At 56.9% G+C, this 21322-nt stretch overlaps 1 protein-coding gene across 1 annotated transcript in view; it reads left to right on the top strand.

Moving 5' to 3' along the window:
- The first annotated feature begins 689 nt into the window (after positions 1 to 689).
- Positions 690 to 21322, top strand: part of LOC131480854 (transmembrane protein 266-like) — a 32272-nt gene continuing 11639 nt past the window's right edge. Inside the window, 8 exon segments of the mRNA XM_058667330.1 lie at positions 690 to 711; positions 1402 to 1474; positions 1566 to 1751; positions 10500 to 10654; positions 12309 to 12382; positions 18806 to 18862; positions 18988 to 19001; positions 19003 to 19124. Of these exon segments, the coding sequence (XP_058523313.1) occupies positions 690 to 711; positions 1402 to 1474; positions 1566 to 1751; positions 10500 to 10654; positions 12309 to 12382; positions 18806 to 18862; positions 18988 to 19001; positions 19003 to 19124 (703 nt within the window).

Genomic DNA, 21322 nt, shown 5'->3' with positions numbered 1-21322 from the left:
CTTCCTCTCTCCTCCTCCTCTCTGTATATCTGACTTTGCGATAAAAATGATTAAATATGTAAAAGTAGCCACAGAGGCTGATGCTGTGTCTTGGAAGACTAAGCCTCGGCCTGCAGTACCAGCATCCCACATGGGCCCTGATTCGATCTCCTGGCCTGGGGCTGAAGCCTCCATAATCTGCTGTGACATGCCAAGGCCAAGTTCCAGCAGTGTGTGCACATTCATGCCCAAGGCCTTGCATAGTCCACCAGAGCTACACCAGGGGATCCTGGTCTTGGGGCACCCAGTGCTGAATTTCCACCACGTTGGAAGCCCATGAAGGTCAGGCCCAAGCCAGGCCAGTCCAGGCTGCTCCGGGAACTGTCCTGTTCTCTCCCCCTGGAGTCCCTTTAGGCCTACCATCCTCTTGGGGATGTGGCAGGTGTCAGACTCCAAATGGATCACTGTAGGACAGGCCTGCCCACCCCCGGCCACAAGGACCAAGTCGATGAAGTGGCTGAGTGCCTTGCCCCGGCTTCTGGCCATGTCTCTTTGTGGATCTTGTCTCCAGCCCAGGCCCTGGCCCAGTCAGCACTGCCAGAGCCAGCAGTGTGGTCGTGGTGCTGGGCTAGGGACTGGGACCTGGCCACTCTGCAGACTGGGTAAGGGCTGGGCCTGCCTGCTCCAGTTCATTCTTGGAGCTCGTGGCCATGAGAAATGGCATCATGAGAGGTGGGTCAGGTTTGATGCAGGATGTGGATGGCGGGATGGCCCCAGGTCATCTGGGAGCAGTGGCCGGTCACTCCCAAGGTCCTCCCAGCAGGAGGAGATGGGAGGAACAGAGCTGTGCTGTGACGGGGAGGTCATGTGCCAGGGGTTCCAGGAGCTTCTAGAAGCTGCAAAGGTTTTCCCCTACCCCGAGTCTCTGGTCCTGCCACCCCATTTCCAGGGTCTGACCTCCAGGACTCGGGGCTGTTTCCAGCTGCAGCATTTGCAAGGCACTAAACTTGCTCACCAGCCAATCACTCCTAGAGAGGAAGGAGCATGCGAGTGGGAAGAGAGGCTAGCTTGGTCACTGACAAGACATGTGATGGCTATGGTGCATGATGGGTGAGGATGGGTCTGATTATGGCAAGGCTCCGGGCAAGCCCAACAGTCACCCAGAGGAAGCTCCCAGTTTCCCTCCATGGGTCAGGTTTAAGTGAGGAGGGAGTGTTGTCCAGAGACCCCAGCAAGACCCGTCTGCGCCAATACACAGGGAGGCCAGGCGTGAGAACACTCCCGGACCTTTATAAAAAACCCAAGGTGACAATGTTAAAAAGAGAGGCCAGTCCAGGACATGGGTGATGCCACAGAGGCTGTGTGCTATCTGCCGGGGTTCTGTCGGCTGGCAGCTCCCTTCTGCATCTTGCTCTCCCCCAGGCACCTGTCCCGGAAACCCCTACATTCAGATCTGGGCAACTGCCACTCCTCAGCCCGTGAAGGACAAGGCCAGGCTCAGTCCCTGCCCTCTCCACGGCCACATTCCCCTCCCCCAGTGGCCAGGGAGATGATTCCACCCTGTGCCTCTCTCCCATCCCCCTCAGGCCTGCCCTAGGAGGAGGAATCTCTGAGGTTGAGATCTCCCAGCACGTGGACAAGGAGACCAAGAGCATGGCACCGGTGCTCTTGGTGAACTTTGCCGATCGGGACTTGCCCCTGGCTGCCATCAACCTCTCCATGGCCGGCTCGCAGCTCCTGTCAAACCTGGATGGAGATTACCAAAGAGAAGGGTAGGTGCTGCCTGCTGGGGGTGGGGAGGGGCGGCCAGCGGTGCAGGCTCCCGAGTCCTGGGTCACCCCCTAGGTTCCCCCCGGCAGCCCCCACTTCAAGGGGTGGTGGAGGCAGCAGTGTTGGCAGCAAAGAGGAGAGATGTTAGGAAGCAGAGACTGATAGTTCCCATTGGGGGGTGCCTTTCTTTCCTGCGGGATCCTGTCAGGACTGGCCAGCCTTGCCCCTTCCCCTTATAGGGAGGACCACACTGAAGGAGCCTTAACACCTCCCTGCCCAGCTTACAGGGTCGGATACTCACTCCTCACGGCCCCACCATTGCCACAAACCACCCATTATCCACCAGAAGCCCAGGTCTGAGAAGGGCAGGGCCAGGCCCCCGGGGTGACGTGCAAGACTCCTACCCCATGGCCCTTACACACACGATCATAACAGCTGGTAAGACCTTAAGAGCCCATGCTAAGAAACATTTCCCTCCCAGATATCTGTGAACGGTTCATACTGTGTGGCTGCTCTAAGCTAAGGGTGAGGGTGGCAGGTTTCCAGGGGTCGCCTTAGCTACAGCTGCATTGCTAAGCGTGGCATGGCTCTCTGTACTTTCCTGGCTAAGTCACCCAACAGGTACCAAACCGGACACCTTCATGGCACCCCAGGGGCTGTCTCTGAAAATGGCACTTCCTCCCGAATTATCAAGTCAGCAGAACATAGACAGGAAAGGCCAAGTGGACACACAGGAGGTACCAAAGGGTAGCCCTAGCCAGGGCTACTGTCAGCATCCAGCCGGCTCGAAGGCTGGGCTCAGGTCAACTCCATGTACTCACAACCTGTGCAGCATCCAGGGCCTTGTGCTCCCAAGGCCTCAGCATTTGGCCCACTCCCAACCCCTGCCCTACACATTTCCACCTGGCCTTGCAAAATTACATCGCACCAGGTGACTCACTGTGCCACTGCCCTCTGGTGGTCATTTGCAGTAGTGTACCTCCTATCATGTTCAAGCTGCCCCCCCCAGGGTTCATTCCTTGCACTGGCCCCAGTCCCTGTCAAGTTCAAGGCAAGTGGTGGGAAAACGTGCAGAGAAGCAGGGACACTTCTCCGAGGATTCTGGTTTGGAGCAGTGTGCCTCATATGTGCCATGGGTGTAACACCATGGGTGTACCAGCCTTCTGGGTGCACCTTGATGTGGGTGTACACCAGCACCCAGATGCACTGATGTTTCCCTGCTAACCTGAGAGAGACAGCTGAGGGAAACCTTGCTGTTATTCTTTCTGCCTCTGAGGTGGGCCTCCACAGTGTCAGGATGCTCCCCGTAGGTGAGGACACAAGGGAAGGGCCCTGGCAGATCTGGGTTTAGGGTTAAATCCCCAGGAATGCCCAGGGAGTGGGTGACACTGAAGCAACCCCAGGAAGGGACTGGCCTAGGCTGCTGGAACTCCCAGTTGGGGACCCCTTGGCAGCCTGAGGCCTTCCCAGAGCCAGCGAGGGGAGACTGCAGCCTGGAGCCAGGGGGAAGGACATCAAGCAAGCAGGTGCTGGGGGGATGGCGGGGGAGGAGCTTGGCTGCCTGCCGACTTGGAGTCAGGGGAAGTTCCCTGGACTCCCAGCCTGGCCTTTCCAGCGGGAGCATGTGGCAACCCGGAGAGGCTCCTCCCAGCAGCTCTGAGCCTAAAGTCCCCAGGACATTGCGTCTTTCCACCACCATGGGTGGTGCTGCTGGAGGGCAGGGGGGCTAGGTACCCCCACACCATGCAAAGCTCACTCAGCACAACCTCTCCCCCGCCACCACCACCTCCCCTTGACCCAGGGTTTTAAAGGATCCTAGAGTCTGGGACGGGGCAGAGTGGGGACAGCATTGATGCTGTATGCCCAGAGAGGCAAGGATGGAGCCAGAATCCATGCCAGCACACTTGGGCTTGCCTCCCATGTCACAGACACACCAGTCTCTCCCACGTGTGACACATCCGTGTACATCATGGCTGCGACAGTAGGTAACATGGTAACACATGTGCGCCCCGCTAGACCACCCTGCCAAATGCCCATTTCAGTGGGATTCAAGAAAAAGTTAAAAATTGTGGGAGAGGGGTGGGCATATAGCACCTAAAGCCCTACCCCGATGCAGGGATCCCATACGGGCATCAGTTGCCCTGCTGGCAGCTCCCTTTCCAATCCACCTCCCTGCTCATGGCCTGGGCAAAGCAGTAGAAGAGTTTGGGTCCTGGCACCCATATGGGAGACTCGCATGAAGCTCCCAAATCTGGCTTCAGCCTGGCCCCACCGTGGCCCATTGCAGCTCTCTGGGGGAATGAACCAGCAGATGGAAGAGCTCTTTGCTTCTCATTCTGTGCAGCTCTTTCAAATAAGTTGTTTTTTTAAGTGGCAAAATACATGAGGAAATAAACCGTGAAAAATGTACCTTAGGAAAAGCAATGCCTGGTTTAGAAGAAACTTGTCTGCCCCCATGTAAACTTGATTCTGCCTACCATGAACTGTTAAAGGACCCTCGTACACACACAGCAGGAAAGCTGGCATCTCAGCTCCATCCTTTAAGTGCACAGGAGTGGCATCAAGGACATTTGTGGTGTCACATGGCTGCCTGCGACACCCACCTGCAGAACCCCGTTTACCCAGTAAAATTCACTCTGTCCCCTTCTCCATGCACTCCTGTGCTCCCCCCGACACACACACACCACGGCAGGTATAAGCATTTCTCACATCCTGGGCCTGAGATGGTGGATGTCTCCATGCCACACGGTCCCTAATGGATCCTTACACTGTCCTGTGGCCAGCACCTGCCCCTGACCACCACTCGGGGTCCCCTGTGCCTCCCACATTCTCTAGGTCCTCCTGTTTCTGCCTTGGACAACAGCAAAGTGAGTGAGAGATAGCAAGCAAGTTCTTCCCTCTGCTGCTTCACCTCCCCTGTGTTCATGATATCCAGGCAAAGCCAGGGGCCCTGGAACTCCTTCTGGTCTCCCAAATGAGAGGCAGGGACCAGAGAACTGAGCCATCGCCTGTCCCCCTAAGGGTGTTCCATAGCGGAAAAGCAAGATTAAGCTGAGGGTCAAGCCGAAATGCCCACTCCTTTTGTGAGAGAGCCTTCCAACACCTTTCAGGGATGGGACATCCTCTATTTATGATTTAAACGTCGGGTTCTCAGCGTCTGTCCTCAGCCATTTTCATGCTTCTCAATTCTGCCTTCCGTGGGGTTTCATCGATTCCCACCCATGCTGTGGTCTCACTTCAAGGTTAGCGTCTTTGAGCCCCATCCAGCCCCATCACCCTCCACGTGCCCGCGGGTGTAGCCCTCCACCGGGCCGGCTGCTCGCTGGCCACCCCAGTCATTATGAAAAGTAGCGAGGGTGCCCAGCCTGGCCGCCGTCACCCAGCATGGCCCCCCCAACATGAAGCCGGCCCCGGCACCCAGGCCTCACCAACCACTTTGAGCCCGGGCCGCCGAGCACGGATCAAGGAGACGGGGAGAAGGGGACCAAGGCCAGCCGCCATGGTGTCCCTGTCCTGGCCGCTACTGCTGCCTCCGCCCCACACACACCTCTCCTCAGGGTTCCCAGAGACCCCGAAGCCCAGACCCCTCCCATCTCTCCGTCCCCCTGGCAACAAGTCTCCCCACGCCTGTCCGGCACCTCCTTCCTCCCTCACGTCTGCCAGGCCGCCATGGCCGCCCACCCATTCCTTCCAAGAACAGCAAAGAGCTTTCCGCCAACCCAGCCTCTCTTTCCTCATGCCCTAGTGGCTAGGATTGGGTCACCTGACGGGAATACGGGACACGCCATTGGACAAACGGGCTGCCCGTCAACCGCCTCATTTCCCAAAATGCACTGTGGGGCGCTGGCCGGGGCAGGCCGGGCGGCCATGGAGGCCTTCATTGGCGCTCCCGCCTTGAGGGGCGTCCAGTCCGCATCCGCAGCCAGCACTCCATCCGCACCTCCGCTAGCCTTCCCAGTTGCTGGCCTGGGAGCCACCCGCTTTCCAGATGATCTCTACCAAGGGCCGCATCACCTGGAGGCCCTCATCCCCGTGCCATTTGAGCTGGGCCGGCCGTCCCCGAGGCCGTGTTGGTCACAGGAGGACGTGAGAGTCTCTCAGCTGAGTCTTCCTGAAGGGCCAGTGTCCCAAGTCCGGGCAGGTGGCCATTGCGCCCAGACCTGGGGGCCAGGGTGGCGCTGAGAGAAGGCCGAGGCAGGGGGATACCTAACAGGCCACAACAGCCCCAGTGACCCTAATGGCTTCCCACACTGTCCGGGCCGAGGGAACCCCGCCTCCAGGCCCAGCTCGGGGAACCCCGCACCCTCGCCTACCTGCACCCGTGCACCCAGAGGTGACAGCCGGCTCTGCTCCTCGCCGAGTGTGCCTCCAGGGCGGGGCCGGGGGCTCCTGCAACTGGAGGGGGGTGTTGACCAAGCCAGGGAATGAATGGATAAGGGAGGGAGGGGTGGGTAGGGGCTGTAGAAGGGAAGGAAGCTGCTGCTTGGGGTGTGGGGAGCCGGAAGCTGGACCCGGACCTGCTGAGGGGGAGCCCCCGCCTGGGTGGGGGGTTGGGAGGGGTGCAGACTGCACGCTCCCCACCCAAGCAAAGCCAGCAGCAGCCTTGCCTCGGGCATCCCCGCATCCCCTTAGTGGAAAGCAAGGGGTGTCCTGGGGTAACTGGTGAGGGCCCCCTCCCTGGCCGTGGGGTGGGGGGATTCGAGTGCCAGATTTCACTGATGCGTCCACAGTCAACCCCCAGCTGAACCCCGCTCTTATTTCAGTGAGTTTAGAATTCACAGTGCTCCAACCAGGGAGTCACAGTGTGCCTCCTGCCCCACCACCAAAAATATATATATTTTTTTTTACTAGAAAGCACAGATTAGACCTTTGGACTATAGCCCAAAGACTTTGCACCTATTAGGAAGACAATAAAATGCACACATAAGATGATTTCTCTTGTAACCTTAGGTGGCCAAGACCACTTCACTTGAGGCACCAAGGGTGCTGCAGGGAGTGACCGCTAGACGGCGGCAGAGCGCCGCTGGCCACAGTGGGCGGGGCAGGGGACTGGAGTCCCGGTCACCCGGGAAGGCAATGGGGACGCTCCCCGATCTATGGGGGCACCTAGGTACTAGGGCTTGGCCCGCCAGACTCATGGCCACTGGTCCTGGTCAGCCTGCAGAGCACCACCCTCCCCAGTCAGGCTGGCCGCTGACAGAGCTGGGAGCCACTCCCTGGCCACGGTGCCCTGGGTACCCCTGTGCGTGGTGTGTGGTGGCCAGGCGGGCTCTCCTGTCCTCAGAGGGTGAGGGTGGGATGAGCAGAGATAGGCGTGGCTTACTAGGCACAATCCCAGCTCCTGCCTCATGGGCCATGTTCCTTCCGGGAATGACATTTGCCAGGAGGCACGGAGATCTAAGATCCTGGGGCATGCAAATGGTAGGCTCTGATGACCTCAGCTGGACACAGCCCTTCCCCTGTGGGTACAGCAAGCTGGGCTCGCCTTTTGGTCTGAGGCTGGTGACCCTGAGGTCCTGGGAAGGGCTGGCAGAACCTCCCCACTGCCCCAATCAGCCTAACCCTTCTGGCCAGGACTGTTTTTATCTCTGGGAGGGAGCCCGGGGGACCTGCCTTCCAGGAACATTATCAAGGTCAACAACACGGTTTCTGGCTGGAGAAGCCGGGTCTTTATATTTGCTTTTTAGCAAGATCTAGGAGTTTACTTGCTGCAGGCTCACCAGGAGGCAGCCCCAGACAATCAGCATCTCCTGTGAATTTTGTTTGTACAAGTGCAAAAAGAGGAGAGAGAGAAAGCTTCCACCCACTGGCTCACTCCCCAAACGTCTGCAATGGCCGGGATTGGACACTGCCAAAGACAGAAGCTGGGAATTCTATCCGGGTCTCCCTCTTGCGCAGCAAGGACTTGCGCCACCACCTGCTGCCTCCCAGGGCCGGCATCAGCAGGAAGCTGGCATCAGACACTGGTGCTAGAGACTGCCCAGGTGCTCTGTGAACCAGCAACTTAACGACCAAAGTCCCAAGCTGATCACTGAATTACCCCTTTCTGTCCGTTGTTTCATGAAGTGCCCCTAAACGATGTCGGGGCACATGATAACTAGATGCAGAATGGAATACACATTGGAACTCCACCCCGCCCCCGAGACGACCAAGCCAAGCACCCAGACCAACAGGCATAGTTGATATGGATGGCAAGCCACGTGTCCTGAAGTTCCTGGGAATTGATTGTTTTAACGCTTTGCACCTTCACAGCAAGCCTGCACAGGCCAACACCTCCATTTCAGGGACTAAGAACCTTGGATGTCAAGGACTTAACCGCGGAGTTATAATGGGGATGGACGGGGGAGACACACACACACACAAATACACCATGCCAACAGAGGCTAGAGGGTTTGCCTTTTTAAGTGTGTTTCCATAATCTAGATTGGACTCTGATTTGTTTAACCCAACACCTTTGAAGACAAAACAGAAGCAGGCAGCCCCGCCTGACCTCCCACCCCCGCGGCCTCTCTCCCAGGCAGCTTAGCACACAACCATGTCCATCTACCCACCAAGGCCACCTGCTCCTCAGGGAGGACATTGGGGGGGCGCCTCTGCTGGCGGCTCCGGGGTCAGCACTGCCCGCGGCGTCCTCCCCCTGCCAACACACCTGTGTCCTCCTGCCCAGCCAGCCGCTCGGGGGGTAGAGCCGGTGTGCAGGGCGCTGACACTGCCCCAGGTCCTCGCGAGCTCCCAGGGGCATGGTTCTCAGGCTTACCTGGGTCACTGGCGCTTGCTGCAACTTGCCGCCAGCCTGACAGGCAGGTAGCTGAAGTGGCCTGGTGTGTCTGTCGGTGGCCTGGGCGCTGGGGCTTGGGGGCTCCCCCGGTTATGTTGGGTGGAGCTGCAGCTGAGGAACGCTGCCCCGGAAGATGCGGGTCTTCCGGCCCCCTGGATCCCATCATTCCCCGCGTGGACTTCAATTGCATCCACCTGGGCTCTCACAGGACATGATGTAAAGCAGCAGATTGTGGAGACAGAAGTCAGCTGGGGCCAAGGCCGCGAGGTGCAGGCTGGGACCTGGGAGGTGGGTCAGGGGCTGGGGCCAAGGCCGCGAGGTGCAGGCTGGGACCTGGGAGATGGGGAGTGGGGGGGTAGGCAAAACCTATGGCAGCATTGGCCGCACCTGCCCAGGGACTGGCAGTCTGAAAGCTCCCCGCCCCACTTCCTGAAGGGGGAGCCCTCCTTGCTCTGGCAAGGTTCTGCCCTGGAGGACCCTTGCCTGCAGAGTACCCCAAACTGTCCCTGCCTGCTGGACACTCAGCCAGGCCAGGAGGGCACTCCCCCAGATAGCCCTGCGGGCTTTATCCCCCCCTTATTGCCACGCCCTTACTGCCTTAGTTGAAATGTCAGCTCAGGCCAGTGTTTGGGGTGACAATTAAGACAAAGACTCCACTTGGGGTGTCTGCATAACCCCCCATAACCAAAGGGCCTGGCCCAAGTTCCAGCTGTACTACTGATTGCAGCGTACTGTTAATGTGCACCCTTGGTGGGGAGGGCAGCTAAGTCCTCAGTGGGAGACCCCAGAGGGAGCCCCGGCTTTGGGTCTGGATCCAGGCCCGGCTGGTGCTGGCATTTGGGAAGTGAACCAGTACATGGAAGATCTCAATGTGTCTGGGTCCACCCATCTTTCAAGAGTTATTTTTTTTAATTGTAAATACAGATTTACAGAGAAGAGACACAGAAAGATCTTCCATCCCACTGGTTCACTCCCTAAATAGCTGTAGTAGCTGGAGCAGAGCTGATTTAAAGCCAGGAGCTTCTTCTGGGTCTCCCACACAGGTGCAGTGTCCCAAGGCCTTGGATCATCCTCCACTCCAAGCAGGGAGCTGGATGGGAAGTAGAGCAGTCGGGACATGAACTGACACCCATATGGGATCCTGGCTCATCCAAGATGCGGATTTAGCCATTAAGCCATCATACTGGGCCCTGTCCACCCATCTTTCAAATCCATGTTTTAAATTCAAAGAATGAATCCATGGTGACTGTCAGCCCCCTCCTTCACCATCCCCCAGGCCCTCGTGGACTCCTCCAGCACCTGCCAAAACTGGCCTTCCTCTCTCTAGGGGGCCAGCTCCCACAGCTTGTGTCTGTCCTGCAGCCTGTCACTGCCACAGGTATCTAGATAAAACCTTACAGAAAAGACGAGAACAAGCCCAGTTTCCTGCCGGGTACCCTGAACAGTCATAAGCTTTACCCTGCCCACTCTCCCTGCCCCCCTATGACTGGGTCATGAAGAACTCCCCACCCCAACTCCAGCAATGCAGCTGCCACTTTCAGTCCGGTGGCACCGTGGACTCACCAGGAGGTGGCTGAGAATTAGTGTCATTGGGTTTTTGTTGTTTTGTTTAAGATTGATTTATTTATCTGAAAGGCAAATTTAGAGAGAGGTTGAGAAACCAAAAGAGAGATGGTGTGCTAAGCAGACAAGTTCCTCCTACTCACAGATTCACTCCCCCAAATGCCTGCAATGGCCGTGCTTAAGCTGAGCTTGAGGACAAAGCCAGGAGCCAGAACATTCCACCCAGGCCTCCACGGTGGAGGGCAGGAGCCCACTCCCCTGGAGTCAGCACCTGTCGCCTCCCAGGGCCTAAGGTTCGCAGAAGCTGGAATCAGGAGCCAGGGCTAGGAAAAGCAGTCCAGGCACTTCCCACTGGGAGATGCTGGGGCTGCCCAGCTCAGCCCGCCTCTCCCGGCTTGTGTCCCCGCAGGTCTAACTGGCTGAAGCCGTGCTGTGGGAAGCGAGCAGCCACGTGGCAGGTATTTTTGCTCAGTGCGAGTCTCAACAGTTTCCTGGTAGCCTGTGTAATATTGGTGGTGATTCTCCTGACCTTGGAACTGCTAATAGATGTAAAGTTTCTCCACTGTGAGTAGCCAGAGAGAATATGTCATGTGCACCTGCGTCCACCAGGGGGCCCCCTCCCACAACCCACCACCTGGCCCCAGGGCTTCAAAGGGGACCACCTTCTGCCCGGCACCCCTCTGTACCCAAGGGAGGGTCTCTTGAGCTGGGCCCCGCCTAACATTCCACCACCAGGGACTTGATGAGACAGTAAAAAAAAAAAAAGGCTGGGGGCTCCTGTATGCATCACACACACACACACACACACACACACAAACACTTTTGTTAGTATTTGGAATTTTCTGTAGCTTAATGAAGCTGTGTCCTATGGGACCACCACCAGTAACACTTAGATTCCTGGTGTGGTCATTCCTCCTGGACTAGCAAATTGAGATGCGGCAGTGGGGAGGGGAGGGGTGGGGCAGGTTAAGAGGCTGGCACTGGGAACTGGAATGTGGGACCACAGGAGCCATTGAACCCCCTCCAGAAGAGGGGGCCCAGCAAGCCCCACCCCAGTGGCTTCTGTCTGGTGGTCCTCACTGGGTTTTATGCAGCTCATGCTTCCTTAAGTGTCTTCACACTCCACCTGTATTCTATTAAACCATGCTAGAATCACCCCTCCCGCCAGCCCTGCTGGCCCCACTGCTTTTTTGCTCTGCTGGGGAAAGGCAGGGCTGAGGGGGCAGGTTGCAGCTGGGGTGGGTGGGGATCTTCGGTGGGGGGGGGGGGGCAGTGAAATAGAGAACTAGCCAATGCTGGAATTTTTTTCTTAATATGAAATCTCCAGGAGATTGGCCTTGGTAGGAGATCCAATAGCAACTCATAAAAGGCATGTTAAATCCCATAAAAATGCACAACCAGAGATTTATGGCTCTGTGTTCATGCAAACCATTTTTTTTTAAAGCCCAAGAATTCACTGGAGAAATAATGGAGAGACTTTTGTGTTTTTTTGTTTGTATTTGAGTCACTCAGGGCTTCAGCTTCTTGGTTCCCACTGGTGTCCCTGTGACCCGGGACTGTAAAGAATCTGCCGCACCTCGGGGCTTGGTCGAAGGGGTGCACTGGCCCAAGGCCAGGGGGCCCCACATCCCCCACCTGCACCTGGGATTGCACACCCTAGGCTGCCCTTCCAGTCTGGACAGTGTTCCCAGGGGGCTCACAGGGTGCCAGGCAGGCAGGCAGGCAGGCTGCTGAGAGTGTCACAGCAATTCTGTCCTCGCCACCCCTGCCTGGGTCCTTGCAATCTCTCTTCCCCACCTGTCCTGCGTCCTAGGTTCCAGCCACCCTGCTCCAGGCCTTGCCAGCGGAGATGTCCCTGGCTGGGACTTTCGGGAAAGGGGCACTAGCTGAAGGTGAGGCAGGCGGGACCCACAGCCAGCACCTTCTCCCGCCCACCGCTGCCGTTCATCCCTGAACCTGGTGGGGCAGCGGGAGAGGCCGTCTGGGCTGCTGGCACCCCATCTCCTTTCCCACTCCCTGCCCCCACCCCAGCCCTCTCAGCTCTGCCACGCAGGGTGCAACATTCCTCCCCACCCCTGTACCAGTTCCTGGGCCCCTGGGCAGCTGCCCTAAGTGGTTGGCTGTGGCTCTCTGACCCAAATGCTGCCACCTCTGAATGTCCCCGGGAACCGGCTCTGCCAGCTGGTGGCCCCTCCAATGGGCCCTTCCTGTGTTGCAGTTTCCAGCGCCTTCCAGTTCGCAGGCGTCATTCACTGGATCAGCCTCATCATCCTGTCCGTGTTCTTGTCCGAGGTGGGTGACAACTCTGGCCCCTCCAACCCCCAATACCAGGGAAAACCAGGCTTTCCTACCTGGTGGCAGGCCCTGAGGCCACACAGCAGGGAAGCGGGTGTGACACAGGGCACTGAGCTCCACAAGGGAACAGGGCCTCCTGTTGAGATCAAGCTGGACTTGATCCTGTGGGAACAGGAATGTCTCCTGGGCAACACCAGCTCCTCCTAACGGAGCCAGGGACTGGTCCAATGCACGGGCCACCAGCCCACCCCGCTGTGTGTAGGTCAGCAGGCTTGAGGGGAAGGCAGAGGTGATGTGAAGATGCCCATGGAGTTCAGGCTCACAGGGACATGCACAGGTGTTGTGGGAAATGGAATATGCCATTACTCCAATTCCAGTCTTCCCTTTATGAGGTAGGGGGTGGAGCCCTAATTGCATATGCAAAAAGGAGGCAGCATTGGGGCGGGGCTTCAGCACAAGTGATGTCAAGGTGTCTTGCACAGTGAGTGGGACTGAGCCGGGGCAGCAGGAGTGAGCCTGCAGCCACAGGCAGTATGCGCAGAACAGAGCTTGGAGGTGAATTTTTGTGGCGTGAGCCGAAACCCAAGCAGTCCCAGAAACCCCTTGTAACACATCAGGAGAGAGCTGGGCTTTGTGGCCATGCTGCTGAGTATGGCCAGGGGTGAGGTGGACAGGGCAGCGGGCCTCCCACGCACAGCACATCTCTGTGCACACCTTGGCTCCTGCAGTCCAGGGCTTGGAGGCCTGAGGCTCTGGAGCTGAGTAGCAGCTGCTCCCTGCCCCCCACCCTGTCCACCAGGTCCCATGGACACCCGGGCTATGGCCAGATGCCTCTCTATGCAGACCTTAGGGAATGTTCTGTGTGTGTGACTGCCAACAAAAATGTCTAGTCAGTTGCTGCGGCTCTTACCCCTTCATGCCCTAGGCTTGGTTTTTATGATCCTTGGGCCAGATTTATGACCCCATGTTATTTCAGGGTCCCTTCCTGTCGCCACCAGAGACAAACCACTTGAGACACTCCGGAGTTGGAGGGCTTCCCACAGGCTAGGGAGCTAGACAGCAGAGAGGAGTGGGCTCCCTGACCCTGGGGCCTAGCGGTGGAGTGACAAGGAGACCTGGCTCCCCAGAGTGTCACCTGGCATGAGGGCTTCCGTGGCTTCACTAGAAAGTTGGCCCCACTGACCCCAGAGGGCCTGAGAAGCATAGGAGGCAGTCCTGCTATCCATGGTGACAGGGACGCCACCCACAGGAAGGCTCAGGTCCCAGTGTCCTGTGTTTGCTTCTGAAAATGTCAACAGGTTCTTCTAGAACCATCCACACCCCTAAGGGTCAGCAGTCCAGGATGACCCACACAGTCATGGCCAATGCTGGGTTCAACACCCTGTGCTGCCAGGTTAGGAGAGGACCAGGGACTGACCCCAGGCCCAGGGACTGGCAACAGTAAATGTCACTCCCTTGTTCTGAACTGCTGTTTTTGGTTCATAGCTTGGGGGTGTGGCTGTGGGTCAAGGGGCATCACCTCCAGCCTTCTCAGGCTTGGTGAGTGGGATTCATCCTCACAGCCAACCCCAAAAAGCTGGGACCCCAGGGGCTCCCGCCTTACCCTGAACCACGTCCCACTCACAGCTCGCCTGAGCTTTCACACAGCCTGGGCAGGTACACAGAGCATCCTACAGGAAACAGAAACCCAGAGGGGTGTGGCAAGCAGCCCAGGGCCTGCAGGGATGGCAGGGGCTCCAGACACAGGCTCCCAGAAGCAAGCTCTCTTTTGTGCAGACCTACCCCAGCCAGAGCTCAGGGGCTGTCCCAGCAGAGAGACTACTGAGCCTTGTCTGGGGCCCAGAGGACTGTGACGCCTCAAGGGGAGAGGAACACTGTTTATTTTGAAAGGCAGAGTTACGAAGAAGAAGAAGAGAGAGACCTTTAACCTGCTGGTTCACTCCCCAGATGGTTGCAACAACCTGGGTTGAGCCAGACGAAAGCCAAGAGCTTCTTCCGGGTCTCCCACGTGGGTGCAGGGGCCCACGGTTTTGGGACGTCCTCTACTGCTTTCCCAGGCATTAGCAGAGAGCTGGATGGGAAGTGGAGCATCCAGGTCTCAAACCAGTGCTCAAATGGGAGGCTACTGTCGTTTAAGCTATTACACCACAGCACTGGCCCTGGCACTTTTTATTTACTATTTTTTTCCCAGTCATCCAATGCTTGGAGCATTTTTAGACTACAAACGTATGTGTTGTTTCTCTAAAATTGAACTGTGTAGATGTCCTGTATGTAAATTCTTCCAAAGTCCATGGCAAATGGGGCTGAAAGGTGGGCTAATTTGGGTGGATAAAAGGTGTTGGAGTTTGTGCATTGGAGTTTGCTCATAATATGCATGTTCATACATTTTCAAGAACCCTTCACGTGCATGAATTTCATCATCTTATATACCAGTCACCTTCCCTCTTGGTGCCACTTCTCCTGAGCATTTTGCAGTGCCAGGGTGGCTTAGGTGGCAGCACTATTGATGTCCTCGTGGCTCTAGTCTGAGGTTCACCCTCAGCCCCCGACGGTGCATTGGCCCACGGGAGCCTGCAAAGAGAGCTCCAAACTGCTCATGGAAAACGGAATCAAGAGGTAATTTATTGAATCTGAAAGGGAGAGAAACAGAAATCCCCTGATTCTCCCACCTCCCCTAAATAGCTGTAATAGCTAAGCCTGAGCCAAGCTGGAGCCAGGGATTCAATGCAGGTCTCCCATGTGGGTCATAGGAACCCACGTGTGTGAGCCACCACCTGCTCCAGGCCAGGTCTGCATTAGCAGGAAGAACCAAAGTTTCCCAGGAGGGAAAGGACGGCACAGGTGTGCCTTGAGCTGCAGGTGGCCACATCAGGTTCTATTCTTAGTCTGAAAATGCCCAGACTGGTACCTACTGCTTGGCAGGACCCCAAGACTGGGGCCATGCCCTGTTGCACCCTGCTCTGAGCCCCACCCTTCCTCCATGGTCAGCTGGGATGACTCTTGTTCTCTCGCTCCCTGGGACACAGGCTCTGTGCCCAGTTGGTCAGCCCTCATCCCACCGGGAGAGCGTGTGGTGTGCCCATCACTTACAGGGGGGATAGATAATATGAATCTGGGAGAAAAAGGCTTATCCTACACCCGGTTTTTCCTCTCCTATTTACTGTCACTTGTGCTTTGTGGTTGAATATATAAAGAAGAGTCTAGAAACACAGAATGCACTTGTTTAGAAAAGGTCAAGCTGGCTCTTGCTGGGAGTTGGTCCAAACTTACTGGACATCTCGACCAGGGATTGAACCTTGACAGGGTCTGGAGCCATCAGGCACCCCAAGCAAGGTCTTAACCACAGTACCAAACGGCCACCCATCCGTGCTTTTCTGTGGTTGCGTGTGCCATGTGGATGTTCCCAGTTTAACCCTCACATAGGGATTGGAGGAAGTTCTTCACTTTTGGCTAATAAAAAATAGTGCCATCCCCTTCTCAGCACCCATCCCCATGTGCTGGATTTGGAAATGGTGCAGTGAGTTAAGCCACCGCTTGGCATGCCTACGGCCCACGTCAGCGTGCCTGTTTCCAGCCCCAGCCATTCTGTGCCGGCTAAACGTGCCTGGGAGATACCAGGTGCTGGCTCAAGTACCTGGCTTTCCTGGTACTCATGTGGGAGACCTGGATGGATGTTTTAAGCTCCTGGCTATTTCAGGCATGTGGGAGGCTAGCCACAGCATACAAGATCTTGCTCTCCAGTAAATAATACTGTTTTAAAATCCCAGCCAAGTACAAGCAGTAAGTGCTACCTGCCTGCCATCACACCTGCTCTGTCACCCCACACTGCTAGGTATCCCTAGGGGTTCAGACTTTCATCTTCCCACCAGGCAGCCACCTCATTGTGGTGGGCCTGGGGAAGGGAGGAAGAACAGGTGAGAGGCTCCTGTTCAGGCTCTCACCTGCAGTGTGCCCTGAGGAAGTCATTTCACCTCTGAGCAAATCAAGCATCCTGGTCTATGAGTGACATTCAAGTGGGATTGTGGGTATAAACTTCCTCTGTTAACCTGGGTTGTAACAGACCAATGAGAAGGTCCCCAGGGTGATGGAGTGGGTGAAGTGCGTAAAATCTCTGTGACACCAGCTCAAGTCTCAGCTGTTCCATTTCTGATCCAGCTCCCTGCTGATGTGCTCAAAAGAGGTAGCAGAAGATGGCTCAAGTCCTTGGATTCCCTGTACCCACGTGGGAGACCCAGATGGAGTTCCTGGCTCCTGGTTCAGCCTGGTCAGCCCCAGCTATTGTGGCCATTTTGGGAGCAGAGGATGGAAGTTTTCTCTCTGTCTCTCTCTCTCTGTGACTGATTTTGAAATAAAACAAATACATCTTAGAAAGAGAATGAGGAGGTCCCTACAGTCACCTGTGGCTCAGTGACACATCTATAGGAAGTGAAGTGACATGGGACAGCCTGTGATGACTGCACCCCAGCAGTGGCATCAGGGTACAAACCTACCCAAAGTAACATTTCCAAATTTCCCATTCAGCTCCCAGCCTATGCACCTGAGAAAGCAGCACAGGATACCCCAAGTGCTTGGGCCCCTCACCCATGTGTGAGACCTGGAGGAAGCTGCTGCCTCTAACTGGCCATTTGAAGAGTGAACCAGTGGATGGAAGATCTCTGTCTATCTCCCTGCCATTCTGCCTTTCCAATAAATTTTTTTTTTTTAAAAATCTTTGAAATGAATAGAGCAGGGGTTGGCGTAAGTCAGAGTACTACAGTAAGCAGAGATCAGACACTGGACTGCCCCCATCTTGCTGTTTCCTTAGTGGTGGTCCACGAGGCTAAAACTGGCCAGTGAGGAAGCTAAGGGGGCCAACTTTAGAGACAGCAGTCTCCCGACCCACATCCGGGTACATGACACACACTGGAAGGCAACTTGCTTAGTTGGCATGCTGGGTTCTGGAGGGAGACTTGGCGAGCTGGTGGCAGAAAGACTGTGTGGGGCCTGGACTTGGGGCCAGCCTGCAACAGCAAGGGATCCCCAGGGTTCCAAGCCAGAAGGAGCTGGACACACAGCCTTTTCCAGCCAGTGGAAGGCACGGTTTAGCTTAGAAAGATCATGGGGCAGTGGGGATGGGAGGTTAGGGAGAAGGACTTGGGGTGACAGAGAGCAGGTAAGGGATCCCCTGCAGTCCCCAGGGCCTCTGGCTGAGCCCCCAAGGCGGTGACACTGCTGGCTGGGCTGAGGACAGCTACTCAGGAGAGGAGACAAAGCCATAGCCATGGGCTTGGGGACTCCAGAGTCACCAAAGCTGCCACCATGGGGGAGGGGAGTCCCAGGGACACAGGGGGTCCCAGAAGAAAAGAAACCAGGGTCCTGGGTGACAGACAAAGGACAAGAGCCTGGCCGAGCACACAGGAAGGGGAAGCTAAGGGGGTGTGGGGAAGTGGGATGACTGGGAAGCTACGGAGGCACTCTTCAGATTGAGGTGGCCTTTGGGATGCAGCCATGAGGGGGGCCATGGGAACTGTGGGCAGGGGCCAGGGAGAGGTGGAAACACACACACACACACACACACACACACACGCACCTGGCTTTCAAAGGTAGAGCCTAAAGGAGACCCATTTCCAGGAGAGGTTTTTGGCAAGGGGGTTTATTGAGACTGTTCCCATGAGGAGTGGAAGCTGGGCGCGAACCTCCCGCACCTGTGCATTTCTCCCCTAGGCCCAGGACAGGCCCTTGAGCCCGCGGGTGCAGCAACCCTGGGGTGGAGCTGGGAGCTGTGAGAGGCTGGACCAGTCCGTGTGCTCCTGTTTTGCCAATGGCTGCCCCCAGGGGGCGCTCGTGCACCAGTCACCGGCCTTCCCTAGCCATCTGTTCCACGCTGTGTGGACTTGAGCGTGGCAAGGGCTGTTCCTCTCTCTCTAGGTTCACTTGTAGCTGGATCCTGGGACCCATGGCTTCCTCCTGCTGTCCAACGATAGCCCCGGGCAAAACCTGCCCAAGAGCATATCTGTGCTCTTTTTTTTTTATAGTTTATGTATGTGTTTGAGACACAGAAAGACACAGGGATGAGCCATGGATTCCCATCCACCGGCTCAGCCACAACAGGCACATCTGGGTTACATCAAAGCCAAGACAAGGAGCCCCTCCTAGCCTCCCTCTTGGGTGGCGGGGGCTTCGTTCTCCACCGTGGGACACAGAGAAGGCTGGCATGGGGTTGGGAGTTGTGAGGGGTGCACTGGGGAGTGGCACAAAGAGGAAAGGCAGAGGGGCCACCTGACCCATTGCAGGTGAGGTGGTAGGGGGTAGGGAAGACCCTCCCCTGAGACTGAGTGCTCTTGACCTTGAGTTCTGGAATTTTCTCAGTGGGGGAGAAGTAGGGGGCTGCTGCAGAACCCTAAACCCTCTCTCTTTCTGTTTCTCCTCCGCACCTCCCAGACTGTCCTGCGGATTGTGGTGCTTGGCATCTGGGATTACATCGAGAGCAAAATCGAGGTAAACACTGGAGCCACCCGCGGCCCCAGCCCAGGGGGTCCTCCTCACCCTTGACCATGGGCAGGGTTTCTGACTCTAGGGCTGGCGGCAAGACCCAGGGTGCTGAGGTTCGCCTCCCCTCACAGGTGTTTGACGGGGCTGATCAACCTGTCCCTGGCCCCGATGGTGGCGTCCACGGTGGCCAACGGGCCCCGGAACCCCTGGGACGCCATCAGCCTCATCATCGTGCTCCGGGTGTGGTGCGTGAAAAGAGTCATCTATGGTGAGTGTCCTGGTGGCGGCCAGTGCAGCTACTCACAGCACATGCAATGACCCGCCCTTCTGGGGGCAGCCACGTGTGTCCCTGCCCACCTGCTCCTGGGACCATGACTAAGTTTCCCTCTGCCCTAGGACAGAGTCAATTCCCTCCCCAGTGTCACTGTCCCCTAGGTCAGGACCCCTCACACCTTAGGTCTCCCACGTGGGTGCTGGGACCCAAACACTTGGGCCATCTTCTGCTGCTTTCCCAGGGACATGAACAGGGAATGGGATTGAAAGTGGGGCAGCCGAGACTCAAACTGGTGCTTATATAGGATGCAGGTGATGGTCTAAACCCACTGCGCCACACTGCTGGCCGGCCCCTACCCCCAAAGCCCTAGATTTTCATTGCAGATGGTGGAGGTTATGACTTGGATTGGTCCCCAGGGATGAAGGCAGGCAACTAGGCCTCCAGGGTCTCCCATGCCCTGGGGAAGTACCCCTCCCTGGCCTCCCACCCCACATCCCAGCTCATCTCTCATCAGGGAGCCCCTAACCTGGAATTTTCATGAAAGTGGAATGTGGTTGGGTCCTGGACTTTGGAAATCCAGAAGACCCTGGGTGGGGGAGGAGGAGAGGGAGGGTCATCTTGCGCATTCCTCTCATCTGACAGATAGGCAAGCTGAGGCGAGAGGGCTGAGGGCTGCTCGGCCCCATGCGAGCAGCCCTGGACCGCTGAGAGCATCGTCCTCGGCAGGACAGGGCAGGGTAGGGTGGTGCGTACTGCATCATGCCAACTGCAGACAGCTGCATGGTCGCACAGCGTCCTCTCTGAAGGGAGCGCTCCCCCTGGCTGTTCCCCTTCTCCCCCACTGTGAGAGGCATGCTGGTGACACCCATGGATGTCACTTGGCTGTTCTTGTCTTGGGCAGAGCCAAGGAGGCAGTCCCTGGGCCTGGAGCCGGGGAAGGCCACTGCCAACACAGTCCTGAATTTCCCCTCTGCATGGATGCTATTGTGTCAGCCAGGGAGCACCTGGGAGGCTTCGAGGTGTGTGGCAACATGGAAGGTTAGAGAACATGGTGGTCAGATGAGGGACCCAGGCCTCCAAACAGCCAGGAAGGGTTGCATTCTGGAAGGCACAAGAAGGGTGTGACAGTCAGGTCAAGGTTAGGAGTTGAGACTGAGACATCCGGGAGCTCAGGGCTGATGAGCTGCAGAGAACTACCTGGGAAAGCCCCCCGGCCCTCCCTCTCCTGGGCACAGGATGTCTCCTCTGGGTCTTCCTATGTGTGTATCAGTTACAGAGTTGGGCAGTGCTTTAAGCCACCTTTTGCAATGCCCACTGCCCTGTACTGGGGACTGGCCAAGTCCTGGCTCCTCTGTTTCCAATCCAGCTCCTTGCTAATGTCCCTCCCTCCCTCCCCTCGGGAAGCAGCAGCAGGTGATGGCTCTAGTACTTGGGACCCTGCCTCCCATATGGGAGATCTGGGCTCCTGGCTTCCGCCGGACCCTTCTCCCCTCCTCCACTCCCTCTCTGTCACTCCGCCTTTCAGTCACATAAGCACGTCTTCACGAGTGTCGTGGACTCACAGAGGCGAATGATGATTTAGACAAAGCCTTTTGTATTCTGGTGACTGGGACAGGTGCTCCTGTCCACATTAGTGGAGAAGTCTGTGTGTGGGTGGGTGTCTTCCTGTCCCCTAGTTTTAGAGTGGGATTCCCAGGCCAGGTGGTCCCTCTTTAACATTTGCCAGGAAGCACCAAGCTGCTCTCCACAGTGGCTGCACCTGCTGTGGATGAGGGGCGTAACACTACCTCCTGAGACAGACAAGCCGACAGAAAGCTCCCAGCCACTGGTTCACACCGCCAAATGTGCACAACAGCGCTGGTGGGCTGGGCTGGGCTGAAGCCAGGCACTCAATCTGGGTCTCCCACGGGGGTGATAGGAACTCAGCTACCTGAGCCAAGTACCTGCTGCTAGCCAGGACTTGCATGGACAGGGAGCAGCGGTCAGGAGCCAGCTTTGGGACTGGAACTTCAGGCCTCGGATTTGAGCCAGGCGTGTCTTAACCACTGCATCAGTTGCCCCCTCCCAAGCTGCCTTCTCAGGAAGCCACTGGCTCCTGTTTTTGACCCCAGAATATGGCCTCATGCCCAGGCCATATTGCAGGTAGCTCTGCACTAAGCCCAGTGAAGGGTGCCACCACTGTGGACAAGGAG

The sequence above is a fragment of the Ochotona princeps genome, chromosome 7 (assembly GCF_030435755.1).
Source record: "Ochotona princeps isolate mOchPri1 chromosome 7, mOchPri1.hap1, whole genome shotgun sequence".
Taxonomy (NCBI): Eukaryota; Metazoa; Chordata; class Mammalia; order Lagomorpha; family Ochotonidae; genus Ochotona; species Ochotona princeps.
This window is presented reverse-complemented; position numbering and strand designations above follow the sequence as displayed.